Source organism: Copidosoma floridanum, unplaced genomic scaffold, assembly GCF_036245765.1.
Source record: "Copidosoma floridanum isolate Cflo_tuat_1 unplaced genomic scaffold, Cflo_Japanese_pri ptg000007l, whole genome shotgun sequence".
Lineage (NCBI taxonomy): Eukaryota > Metazoa > Arthropoda > Insecta > Hymenoptera > Encyrtidae > Copidosoma > Copidosoma floridanum.
Window position 1 is genome coordinate 13,333,481 of NW_028321884.1, and position 14,234 is coordinate 13,347,714.

The window sequence follows — 14,234 nt, forward strand, 5'->3', positions numbered from 1 at the left end:
ATTATTAGTAAATTATTCGTATACTTACAATGGGTTCTGATGAGATGTTCATACTCAATACGACACATATATGTACTAAAATCCTTGTTTGAGTGAAGAAGTCACCAAAGCTGTGAAAAACATGATTAACATGCCAAGGTAAAGTATTTCATTGTCTGAAAAAAAAAATTTAATTAAATATAATCAAACAAGCCAATGGAAAAAGTAGTAAGAGTTAGTGTAAGGATGAATTACTTACTAGATGTAGTGGCTTCAGTTCTGATGACACAGTAGGCTTATTACTACAGCCAACGATGACATGCAAAAGGAGCAAGATCTTACATCAACCATGATGCTTTATACACCAGACTCTCTTGAGAAGTGAAATAGAATAAGGAGTCAAGACTTTCAGACAAAGAAAATGCACAAAAACCAATAAATTACATGACCCGTACCGTTACAAAGTGTAGCCTTGCAACCTTGATGTGTGATCAGATAATGGCCTATGATAAATGAAACAAATTACACAAAAAAATTTGACTTGTTTGATGTTATATATCAGCTTTACACTCACTGCGTGTCAAGATTCCATGACGAGACTTGAGTAGAAACCTCATTAGGATGCCTTTAAATACTCTATTGTTCCAAAGATGTTTAAACAAAACTCTGCAGGAATGTTTTAATCAAGACTGTGCTGGCATAGTTCATGGCTAGTTCCATTATATCAACTGCACACGACTAAAACACTTGTAAAGGCACACGCTTGTCAATTAAACATTGCAAATATGTGCTTCTTGACACTAAATTTCACTTTTACACTTGATTGTGGAAGTATATACTGTAGCACGAAGCAGAAGCAGACCCATACGAATACGTTTGTTTTGATTCGAGGTTGGGTTAGGTAAGGTTCGAAGTAGTCCGCGGGGTGTATCGGTTTTTTTATGATTGCACGCCAAAAAACGATTGTGCGTAAAAAAGACCATCGGGTGCTGATTGCGCGTAAAAAAATCTATCAATTTATGTGTATGTGGTCAGGAAAAAATCATCATTTGACGTTGTTTGACGCGTGTTTCCAATACAACGGCACCCGAACTGTTTTAATCCATTATTTTAACAATTTCGTTTGCGCGTTGACCATTCGGGGCTAATTTTGTTAATTTTTTTACGCGCAATCGATTTGTCAAAACGTTAGTACATTTTTTAATCATGGGGTGCCAGATTCACAATGCTTGAGTGAAATCGAGCAGGGAAGCACGTACTTTCGGCCGGGGTATGAAGAAAAAGTTTTTTTATGATAAGAATCAATACAGATGTCATTGTTTCAGCATACTAAAAAAAAAAAAAAAAAAAAAAAGAATGTGGGACTACATAAACATTTTATGATGCATAACTAAAATAAGTGTTTGAAAGAGTCATTAGGTACGTGCATTACAAATAGTCTATACCAATTAAAGTGTTTTCAATAAGCACTAATTGAGTGAAGGCAAACAAAAAATACATTTTCATGCTGTTAGTCACACGACTCTAATTAAAAAAATAATTGGACTTTTGAAAGAATAGAAAAATGGGATTTACGTTCTGTCTTTTTATTAGTTTTAACTTTTGAAGCTTCTAGATCACAGTTTTTTGTTGGTTGACAGTAAAAAAAAAAACAAAAATAATATCTTAAGATATTTGTAGTAGTTTTAGGCGGCAATATCTGTGTACTCATTCGAAACGTACAAGCGTAAGTGATTTCAACTCCAGGAGCATAAGCAATAGATTTCTTTACTCAAAGAGGAGGCAAGACCCATTGTACAACAAAAAGTCGAAAGCCTTATTTATTTCACAAAAAACTCAGTGCAACAAAAGCTTGGATAACATAGTGACTGTTTCATTCAACTATTGGTGATACATTAACGGAATATAGTAAGTTTTGTTTTATCATCACTTTATATGGGAGGTACCATGTTCCTTGGTTTTCTTGAGTATTTTAATAACAAAGTATTCACTTTAGATATATTTATATATGACACATGTCTTCTAAAACCTTTTTTGTAACAACTATTCACATGTTAGTCTTATAAACTCGGTAACTTGTACATAAATCAAAGATTGCATGGTCTTTTAATTTTCACTTACAACACATGAAAGACATATTGCACATTTCAGATATTATATTTAAGGATTAGCCATTTTACTCGAGAGTTGAGATCAAACTTTACATTGAAGAAATTAACAAGAAATTGTTGTACTGTAATTAACATTATATCTGTAATTAATTTTAGATGCATTTTTGCGTCACCTATCGATTTTTACTTGCTCTAAGATCTAACGGCCGATCATCATCACTTTGCAAGCTTTTTCAAGGGTACGTTGCAATCTCACAAGTTTATGGGTTACTTTTCATTGTAGAGTGGTGTTAGCTAAAACGTAAAAGAGGCTCAAGCATGTTTTATAACTGATAAACAAAAAAGTTTTATCAACCTAAAAAGAAATTGATCGTATAATGTATGCTTCTCCTGTTGCAAGTACAGAGAGATTGCGGCGTACACAGATCACGAGTATGGCCGACGGTGGAAAATCCCATTCATGCGACGTGTGTGGAAAAACTTTCAAAACTGCCTTCAATCTCAAGACGCACCGGAACATTCACACGAACGACAAACCCTTCGCCTGCAAAGTGTGCTTCCAAACGTTTACTCAAAGGAGTAATCTTACAACGCACGAGCGAGCTCACACGGGTGTGAGACCCTTCAGCTGCAAAGTGTGTTCCAAAGCATACGCTAGAAGGAGTTATTTGACGGTGCACGAGCGAACCCATTCGGGGGTGAGGCCTTACGTCTGTGGCGTTTGCTTGAAGACTTTCGACAACAAGTGGACTTTTACGCTGCACGAGCGTATCCACGCGGGAATAAAGCCTTACACCTGTAAGTCGTGTCCTCGAGTTTTCAGTGTCAAATGCAACCTATTGGTCCACGAGAGGATCCACGCGAAGGTAAAGTCTCACATCTGCAAGGTTTGTTCGCACGCGTTCAGCAACACAAGCAACCTCGAGGCGCACGAGCGGACCCACTTGAGCGCGAAGCCGTACAGTTGTGACGAGTGTTTGCAGGCCTTTGCCACGAAACGTTACCTCACCAAGCACATGGGCAACGTTCACGCTTACCACTGTTCCCAGTGCCTGCTAACTTTCGTCTGAAGCTGCAATTTGAAGAATCACGTGCGCGAGTGGCATCCCGTTTGAGGGATGCAATTCAAACTACTTTTCTTGCATTTGGGAAAATAATCACATGTAATGTTAAGTTTTTAAGGTTATGTTAGAGATTATATTGACAAGTATCGTGCAATATGTGAATTTAAAGCATTTCAATTATAAATAAAACCATTAAGCAAATATTTCATGTATAATTAATATCTAACGCGGTTGTGTTTTTTTCAACAAGGTGTATTAGTTTCAAGTAAAACGGAATGAGTATTTAACTTGTTTGTATCTTTTGAATACGAGATAGTTGGAATGGAAATTCAGACTAAATATAAAGTATCAACACCCAGAAAGCAGTTAAAACACCATCACAAAAGACACGTTTACAAAAGAATCAAGTAGTATATAGTTTTTGCTTGGTTTATTTATGTGAAATACAATACTACTCAACGAATTAAATTTAAACTTCAAAGTGGACATTTTACATACACTTATTTGGCAAGTTTTCGCAACTCGTACACATTAAGATGTGAAAGAATTTTCCCAGTGAGTATTTCAGGCAACATTACAAAATCAAATGGCTCTAAAGTCTCCTCCAACAATTCATTCAAACACTCCTTTGCAGTATCCAAAACTTGCCTCTTCTCTAATGCTAGCTCAATACGAGTTTTCAATACAAATTCATCATAAGATAATTTTTCTGTTTTTTGGAGTGACGAGTACAAGCCTGAACATTCATGAAGGTATTCCTTATTTTTCAGTAATTTCACAAATGCATCAAACCGCATTATTATAATATCGAAATAAGAGATCATTAACACTTTTTTCTCTTTTAATTCCTCCAGCTTATTGTGACAATCAGAAAAAGTTTTGGATAATTTACCAAACAACTTGAATAATCCTCTCACAGGAATCAAGTCCAGATGAACATCGTTCGTTTGTAAGCAAATAGCGTAGTAAAAAATGGGCAGGTACAGACGGTCATCCGTTGAAGGTATTGATTCAGCAATATTAGCAAGTACTCGATCCATAGCTACACTGTCATTGAATTGCCAAAATAAACATAATATCCTTTTGTCACATTTCAGATATACCCACTGAGAAGTAAAAGGTACCTCGTAACAAAAACGTCTGTCAACAAGTATATACAACTTCACAAATTAGGAAATTAAATTTTAAAGACTATTTATTCAACGACAAACCTATCAGTTCGGAAACCGGCCTCCAGAAGGATCTTGAGAATTCTATGGTTATTTTTATCCGCAGCAGTAAATAGTGCTCTTTTAACATTCTGAGGATAACTTTGTATCTCCTCATTCATACCAGGAGTTCCAAGTAATTGAATGACAACCTTTTCATCGCCCAAAGCCACAGCAGCATTTAGTTCTTGCAATCCAAGTTTATCCTGATTTCTCAAGATGCCTGAGTCGTCAACTGCTGTTATTTTTTTAAGCAACAATTTTGCTAGATTTTTGTCCTTTAACTTTTGAGCTAACAAAAGGGGTGTTTCACTAATGAAGTTGCGTTTACGCAAATTTCTGCCTGTAATGATCCATAATGATTGTTCAGTTGAAGTTAAAAAAATACTATCATTCCTCAGAGCCATTGGCCGTCTACATACGACATTATGAATACGCTAATTGTTTATAATGATAATTCATACGCACATTAAATTTTTAAATGTATAAAATTTTAAAAGGTCTTCTAAACAATATTTATTAAAAAGTCCATTTTAAAACGAATATTCTGAAAAATCAGTTTTTCGTTCGTTCATGTTTGGATATTGAAACGAGTTAAAAATAATCGGACTGCAATAAAGCGTAAAGTTAACTGTAAGCTATTTGTTTGCCTTAAGTATAAAACAAAAATATGTAGCGGTGAAATTTTTTTGGTCACATGCATTTATAAGAAGCTTTGTATGAATTAATTTGAGAAATTTATAAATTGAATAATTTCAATTTTTTAATAACTATTTTACATTGGACACTTAAGCTTGTAATTTGTTTTCGAAACACGTTATCAAAAATATGTCTAAGAAAATAAGATAGAATAATTAATAAAGTATCAATTAAATAAATAGTTAAAATCATTATATTTACCATGTTCAATAAGCAGCTTAGCGATGCTGTTATGCTTTTTACATAGTAATTCTTCATAATAGTTGCGGAGTTTTTGTAATACTAAATGCAATGGTGTATCTCCGAAGACATTCGTAATATCAACGTCAGCTCCTTCTTCAATAAAAGTTTCAACTGCTACATCGTCTCCTCCAAGAGCAGCTTGATGCAAATTCGAGTTATAATTTCTATAATTAATATCCCTTCTCAGCGTATGTAGTACATCATTAAGAAAGCATTTTTTGTGAGCTTTGGTGTGATATTCTCTTTCCAGATAGTAGAGTAGAGCTTCGCGTGAAAAATTGTTGTGAATGTCAAGTGTAGCACCGTGGCTTAAAACATAGTTTATAACCTGCTTGTCACGTTGATTTGAGCATTCATAGCACGCCTCATGTAAACTTTCGTAAATATTTGGGCTCTTTGCACTTAGAGAAAAAAAGAATTGAATTAACAAAAGTATTTGATGGTTATGATATTCAAATATAAAATACCTACTTAAATGATACAAGTAATCGTAAAGAATCAAATCTGCAACGTGCAATAGCAATATCTAATGGTGTGGGATGATCGTAATTACCAATATGAACATCTGCTTTGTGTGTTACGAAAAATTCTATAATGTCAATGTTATCGTTTTCTACCGCCAAATGTAAAGCTGTTCTGTTGAATTTATCCATAATGTTCGGGTCAGCTTTATGGTCCAGTAGAAATTTTATTTTGCTTATCTATGGATTTAAACATTTAAAATGTTAATGTGGATATCTAAAAAAAAAATAAGTACCATACCTGCTGTTTTCTAACCGCAAAATGTAGTGGAGAATCAAAAAAAAATCCTCCTCGTGCATTTACATCTGCCCCATAGTCGAGAAGTAATGCCATTATTGATAGTTCATCGTTAGCTTCTACGGGATCAAGTTCAGAAATATGTTTGCAGACTAAATGCAGAGGAGTTAGGGTTATGTCATTCCATTCATTAACACAAGATGGATCCCTGAGTAGAACATGAGAAAATTAGGAAAGAATTCCACAAGTGTTGCTATAATCTTGAAGAAAAACTACCTTCGTAAAATTTCATGTACAACAGCAACGTCACCAGAACTAACTGCATGGTGAATGCTTTGTGTATTTGGATTATTCATTATTATATATATTTTTCTTATTAACACAGTGAAAAAATAGTAAAACTGGATGCTAATCAATAAAATCGAGAAATAAGTGTTATTATATGTTTTTGTATCGGATTTTGAAGCGTGACTGAATACGTTGTCGAAATTTATTAATGTATTTTCAAGTTATTAACAGTAACGGTGTTCAGAATAGCAGTTTCTGTAATACTGAAAAGTGTTTGAGGTGACGTCTTGGTTACTGGCCACGGAAAGTTTTAACAGATAAGACTTAGTAGGTATTGGAAAATCTACTATCACCACAAATGGCCTTCGTAATGTGATGACGGACATTACTTGCACACACGACTAAAGCACATGTTACCTATTCGCTACGTGCACAAGATGAAAAAGCGATCGCAGCAATACCTTAGCTAATATGTGAAACTAAACGATAGGTTTGTCTTCTGCTAGCAGACTGCTAAGCATTACTATTATGATGGACGTTACGGAGCTGGAATAATGCACACGTGTTTTTCATCGCTCGTTTTCTGGCACGTTTTGCTGTTGTTCTAGAGGTCCGGGACTTCGGTCCAGGATGCAATACTGCCTTGTGTTGAGGGCTAGGGCCGCTGTGCTGTTGGCACCCGCAGGGGTCCACTCTGTCGACCACCATGGCCTCCTCCTAGGATGGCCATACTTCTAACCTAACCCAAAATGATACCCCTGCTCAATTGCAGGCCAAGAAAAGTTACTCGAGTGTCGTTTCCTCTCCGAACAAAAATCAAGCTGTTATTCTGGATTCCGTTGAAGGTGTTTCAATCGACGAATATATTGATGGGCTTGAAGCTATCATTGATGCAACGGCGATAAGGTTTATTTCGAAAATATCAGGAGGTAGAGTTTGTATTTTTCTTAATGGAGAATCGGATGTCCTTTCAATTGTCAACAAAAGCGTCAATATAGCCGGAGTGTCTCTCAAAGTTCGTCCGCTGCTAGAAAAAAACAAGAGAGTTGTCCTCTCCAATGTTAACCCGGTTATTCCGCATGAAGTTATTGTACAAGCCCTTAAGGCTCCTGGCATCAATCCTGTGTCTGGACTCAGCTACATTAGAGCAGGCCTAGCAAAGCCTGGTAGAAGCCATATTCTCTTTTTTAGAAGACAAGTTTACATAAAAGAAGAAGATGAACCAGTCCTACCTGACTCTTTGGAAATCTCCTATGAAGGAACAACCTACTGGATCTTTTTGAGTACTGACTCTACGACGTGCTTCCTCTGCAAGCAGAAAGGACACGTAGCCAAGTTGTGCCCGTCGGGTACCTCAGACAATATTTCTATGGATCAGGCCAGTGAAACTGAAGGGATGTCTACTGCTCCTATAAATCAACAACAGTCCTCCTCTCAAAGCAACTCTACACCACCGTTTGTTGTGCCTCAAGTGCAGGTGCCTAGTGGAATGTCTGCCAAGAAAAGGTGTCTAACCTCAGGGGGTTCCAGTAGTGACATAGCTAATGCCCTAGAGGTTCCTGTTGTTGATGTTGAAAAGAGAGAGGGGACACCCCCCAAGCTCCAAGGAAACCTCCAGGGAGCTTTCAAGGGGAAGAAAGTCGTCAAGAAGGTCAAGAATGAAGAAACTCAAGAAAATGGATTTCTTGGTTTTGCAGGCATACAAGATGTGTTAGAAAGAGACCTGAATCGCGCCTGTCTTCAATTGAGCTTGGCACCCAAGTTCACTGGAGATGAGGTCCTTCCTATAGAATGTGTGAAGGAGCTCATACTGGCTTCAAAGAGGGGTAGTCCAGATGTGGTGATGCTGGCAGATGACATTACAGGAAACCCGGAATCCTTGTTTGATACATTGGACAGCCTTTATCAGATCGTTACCAAGAGTACCAGAACGACCATAACCAAACTCAAAAAGAAGCTGAGGAAGAGGAGTCCCTCGGTGTCCAGCACAGAATCTGCTGCCAGAGGACGAGAGGATAACAACTTCTCCTTCGAAGCATTGTGTCATGAGTCCTGCTAAGCCCTTAGATAGTGCTTCTCTCAGAATTCTCTTCTGGAATGCCCACAGTGTTGAAAACAAGTGGTTTGATGTGCTTAGTGTGATAAACGGTCTAGATGTGTTTGTCCGTGTTGAATCTTGGTTAACGCCCAAGTTTAATAAGAAAGTTACGGGTTTTAATATGTATAGGTCCGACAGGACTCTCTCCAAGGGGGGAGGCATTCTCTTTTTAATTCGTGACAATCTCTCCTTTTCCGTCCTTCAAGATATTAAGTCACCTAGTGTAAATGTAGAAATAAGTGGCATCAAAATAGAGAACTTGGCTGCCCCCTTAGATGTCCTGGCCTGCTATCGAGTCCCTAATATTACATTACCTTAGTCTCAGTGGGAGGTGATAGTTGGTAACACAGTGTCCAGGCTAAACTGTTTGTTACTTGGCGACTTCAATGCACATAATCCAGCTTGGAATTGTATCAAGTTGGATACTAACGGTACTAGATTTGAAAATTCTATAGACAAGTCAGATCTATTCCTTGTTAATAATGACACAATTACTCATATTGATCCTCGCACTGGGACTGAATCTAATCTAGATTTGGTCTTAGCTACCCCCACTGTGGCTGATAAAATTAGACTTGAAGTCTATAAACAGACATGAAGATCAGATCATTACCCAGTATATTTAGAAATTGGTATTGAAAAGCATATATATGACAAAAAGTCCTTTAGAATTACTAGTTAGTGTTCGGCACTTTATGTGGAAGTTGCCAAAAGCGTTTTTAAATAGGCCTCCATATTCACTGCGGAATGCATTGCTATGTGCGAAGCAGTGAATATTGCACTTACTCAACCTACATCAGATTTTCTCGTTCTCTTGGACTCCCTTAGTGTGTTGCAAGCTCTAAAATCTTCCACCTTTAATACGCTTTCCAACCCGTTCTTAGACAAACTCAAGATCCTAATTAATCAATTCTTGTCTACTGATACCTCAGGTACCATTAAGTTTATGTGGATTCCGGCCCACCTTGGCATTCCGGGGAACGAGAGGGACGATGAGGTTGCTAAGCTGGCCACTATGTTCAACCATTGTGATTACAAGGCTGTACCATTTTCTGATCTCAAAGCTAGTTTTAAGAAAGAGGCCAAAGACTGTACACTTAGGTGGGTGTTAGAGGCCGGTCAAGAAAAGGGAAAGTTATTCTTTGAAAAATTTTACAACGATAGATCTACTCCCTGGTTTAAAGGCATAAACCTGACAAGGAGTCTTATCGTCACGATAAATCGCTGTCGCGCAAATCACTGCAATCTGGCTGCGTCATTAGCGAGAGTAAATATTTTTAATGAATCGAAATGTAAATGTAAAGACTCCAATGAAGATTTGGATCATGTCATATGGCAGTGCCATCTATACGATGTTCCGAGAATTACCTTGTACAACAGTTTGGCTAAGTTAGCTTACTTCCCCCCGTTTCATTGTGACGAATTCCTGTATGATCCTAACTTTAAGGCTTTCAGACAAATTTGTAAATTCCTAGAAGAATGTAAATTAAATATTTAAATTTATATATGTGTAAACTTTGTAGCTATAAAAGCCTTTAAGGTCTTAATAAAGCTTATTTTCAAAACTAAAAAAAAAAACTAAGCATTACTATCATTAGAAAGTTATGTGTTTATACATCGACAACCAGTCTAAGGGTTAAATTTTTAATAAAATTATGAGTAGTACGTACATATTTTACTCAGGCATGTTCATTAAAAAACGCAGTGAAATACATTGGATACTGTGTATTTCTTAGAGTTTTTAGCTGGGGCCCGATCCTCTAAGCGTATCATATGAACGTGTGTGCATACTGTGTGAACACGCCGGTATAGGGCTAACGGAGCTCTCTGATTGGTCAGTGGAGTTCTGTGTTGACTACATTGCAAACTAATAAAACGTATCACGTATCACACAGTACACGGACTTGTGTTGAAGTTATACTCAAGCGCTTATCGTGCTTGTAGTACAAATTTTGTCTTTAGTTATTCACATAGGATTGTACCACTTGAGACATTGTATTAATTCGTGATATAATAAACACAGAACCTTTCGTGTATCTATCGAGGTACTGTGTTCCTATAGGTATCAAGCACATATTGCGAATATTGCCTTCTGCTGTGCCAGACCAATAGTTCTCGTTTTTCCCTAGGATGGTGCTGCTTCAAAATTGTGCACGTAGCAAATACACACATGAAGTAAAATGTAAAGGTACATGTGACTACGATTACTGTAACGAAGTTGCCATGTTGTGCGATTCACATTTTTTTTACGCTCCGATGTATGTGAAGGAACAATTAGTTACTACTTTGCACTATCGTGATTTTCGTCGGAAATGACAAGTTTGCTATCAAGATTTGGTACTCCCTTATCTCTATATCATACATAACGTTTTGCTAAAGTCCTGATACATAAGTTTTTTAACAATCCTTATAAACATTTATTTCCATTAGTGTTGGACCTAATAATCTTTAAAAGAGAAAGGCTATATTTACTCGGCCCAAATTTTATCAAGTAGTGCGGTACTACCACTTGCAAGGTAATAGTTTGTGTTTCAGTAGTAAATAACGCGTGACACTACACTAATGTATTCGTCCAAATAAAGTTTTAGAATTCTGTATCAAAACTGTATCGTGAGAATTTGATACAAATTGATAGTTTGTTCGAACCGTATTACGCGTAAAGTCATCGGCCCTTTCTACTGAGGCACCAAACATTCTCGTTTAACTAAAAGCGTATTGGTTAACAACATGTAAAAACTCTGATTTAAAAAATTTAACGTGGAAAAATTGCTGAGCTTACCTTTCAGAGCATAGTGTAAAACACATCTCTTTCAACAACCTTATCCTAGTTTCCCTTGCAATAGTAAATTGCGAAACTCAATGGCGAGAAATAATAGTCGGTCAAACATAATGATACAACCACTGCTTCCCAAAACTTTCAATTTATGTGTGTCAGTCCTTCGTCTGTATCCACTTGATTCCAAATTCTCTCGATTTTTGGTGCTGTATTGACACGTGAAATAGAAAAAACAAAAACGAGACCGTAAAAAAAAGAAAATACAAACTGGGTGAGTTTTCGTAACGAGTGCGTTATTACATTGTCTCACTGTAGATGTATGGCGTGTAGGAGAAGTTCGTTCAACAATACGCGTCTGATTTACCAATTTTGTGGATTCGCTTTATCTTTGGCGTGGCTGTGGTTCAACGCTACAACTAACAGGACGGATTATTTGAAGTAGACACATTTTAATTAGTGCTATTTTATTGGTTTTAGTTATTGTTATTATTTGCCACTTGTTATATAATAATTTCCTTCAGTATAACTAGCAGTGAAGATTTTTTTGTGCAGGTACTGCTAATAATCTAAGTTTAGCATAGTATGGAGAATAATTTATGCTCTTTTGTTTCAGCTAAAACAGAAAGTAAGAACCATGTGCATCTGTTAAATGTGATTTCACCACTTTATAATTGAAGAAAGGACCTTTATATCAACTTCAGGAGCTGTTCACACTCAGGGTAACACAATTGTGAGTTTTTAGCATGTGTTGATAGTAATGTTAAAGAGTTAACAGGATAATTGAAACGAAGATCCAATAATTATTGATTCATGTTGGAATTCTTTTTCTATAGGAAATCTCTGGAACCTTTAATTTTGAGGTATAAAAAAGTATAATCTTTCAATCGTAGAGCATACTTATGGAACTTTTTGTCAGGTCTTGTTATTACTTCTAGAAGTAATTAAAACTAAGTTCCTTATTTTGTACAGCACTCTCCAAGAGTTATCAATAATTGTTTAAGGAAATAAAGAAATCGTTGAATTTTGGTTTGGATAATTTTTTTTTCTTCTGAGTTTGCTAATTTTAAGAAGAAAAAGTCTTCTGGCATTTTTTCTGGAATTGCCTTTTAAAGTGGTTAAATTTGTTCAAGTTCTAAAATCAAGTAACTTTATGACAAATTTGACATAACTCAAGCGTCTGTCTGTACGTTTATCCAATATAAATGTTGTGATAAATTTTTCACAGCTAATTACTAACGTTGAATGTTACACGGATATACATATCCTTTAATTTTAAATATGCTTCAATTCATAACTTAAAGTACATCGAATTAGCCTTACACCTCTAATTTTATCAACTTCTGTGTTTCAAATGGTTATGACGTCTTGTATAGTAAAACAAACGAAATAAAAATTTTTTTTTTATACCATCACAGTTAATATATACGTATCATAATTATGACTAAAATTCTGACTTTCAACAAAAAACCCAATTCTTTAAATATTTTTTGTGTTTTTTTTATCGAGACAAAAAATTGACCTTAAAAAATAAATTAAAGTTTCAATCAGTTATTTTCAATGTGTTCTATTGTATGTTAACTGACTTTACTGGTTAAGAATCGGAACCAAACAACTTGTTTAAAATGAAATTGTTTTAACAAACACAAAAATTTTAAAGTTTCTGCTTGGACTAATTGTTTTTCTTATAATTTGGCTGATTTTGAAAAAAAAGGTCTTTGACGTTTTTTTGTTTGTTGCTGTAAAAAGAACTTATGAATTTTTTAAATTTCGAAGAAAAATGCATTTTACTTTCGGGGATGAACCACACGCACAGAAGAGTTACATTCATTTTTACCGTAAAATCAACGGTAAAGCTGGGATGCTATACCAGGTACCTTAATTTTGACGTACGTGCCAAATTAATTTTACTACCGTTCACGGTAATTTTTTTAGTGTACATAGAATTTATCGGGATTCACCTTTAAATTTTACTGTAGGCTACGGTAATTTTTTCCCTGATGGGAACTTGTAACTTATAACGGAGGTTAGTATAATAGGGACCTCGTCGTACTCACCTGCTGCAATAACCCTACCACACTAACCTCCGATATCAGTTACTTTTTCCCCATAAGGGAAAAAATTACGTATGGAAAAAATGTGTAATTAATTAAAAAAAGCTATTTAATACCTCTAACTCGATTTTTCATTTACATTAAGACCTATAGAATACATGTACACTTTGAGAGAGGGAAGAAATATTGATTTGTTCAAATACTGCAACTGGGACAGACATCTTAAAGGTTCCAAAGATTTGCTATATTGCCAATTTGTATCAGTTTGTATAAAATTTTACAAAGGGTACTAAATTTGTCAAAATTTTTTCGCGATTAAAATGACTTATTTTGTACATTAATTAATTCCAACCATGTTTTTTCATTATTTATTGTAGCCTAACTCTATTAACTTTTTGTCATTGTTAAAAAAAATGTAGCTTTAATATAGCAATATTTTACCACCTCGAGTAAAAAATAAGTTTAACAATCACAAGAACATAGAAATAAATAGTTTCCACAAGTTTCATTACATAAAATATATTAAAGGTCGTATCAGCTTCAATACTTTTTATAAACCCTTCTGTTTTTTGGTATTTAATAAATTGGTACATCAGACGACGTACGAAAGATGTTACGAACGTCAATAAAAAAAATACGCATTCGAGAATTGTAAAAGTGCTAGAATTTATATTTAATAGCGAAAAGAGAGCTTTCCCACATTTTCTCTAATTTTTGTCTTTTATGATTATTGCTTTGCGGGAGCACGTCATGTGATTTTTATGGCCATTACGAACATGGAATCGTACTTTTCGTTGTCTTACAAGTAGGTTTATGGATGATAGACAGGTAATTACAGCTTAATTTTCTACATTTCTCACGAGAGTGTAAGATGTGAAGGATCTTTTTTTTTAAGGATCGGATTGAGGATTTATTATTATAGTATTAGAGATCATTGTACTTTCTAAATTTGAAATAG

The 14,234-nt window shown here is 35.5% G+C and overlaps 2 protein-coding genes and 1 long non-coding RNA gene across 3 annotated transcripts; 2 read left to right on the plus strand and 1 right to left on the minus strand.

The window, feature by feature from the left end:
- Positions 1-287: 287 nt before the first annotated feature.
- Positions 288-755, minus strand: LOC149375407 (uncharacterized). The gene is made up of 3 exons (XR_016292855.1): positions 554-755; positions 435-482; positions 288-352 (listed from the first exon to the last, which is right to left on the minus strand). It is a non-coding gene; the product is annotated as an uncharacterized LOC149375407 (long non-coding RNA).
- A 1,769-nt stretch (positions 756-2,524) lies between these two features.
- On the plus strand, positions 2,525-3,244 carry LOC106643772 (uncharacterized). The gene has a single exon (XM_014359039.2). It carries the CDS (start codon positions 2,525-2,527, stop codon positions 3,158-3,160), a length of 636 nt encoding a protein of 211 aa, XP_014214525.2. The 3' UTR covers positions 3,161-3,244.
- Positions 3,245-6,709: 3,465 nt separating this feature from the next.
- On the plus strand, positions 6,710-8,410 carry LOC149375408 (uncharacterized). The gene is made up of 2 exons (XM_089589094.1): positions 6,710-6,718; positions 7,073-8,410. The coding sequence occupies exons 1-2, from the start codon at positions 6,710-6,712 to the stop codon at positions 8,408-8,410; spliced, it is 1,347 nt and encodes a 448-aa protein (XP_089445220.1).
- Positions 8,411-14,234: the final 5,824 nt, after the last annotated feature.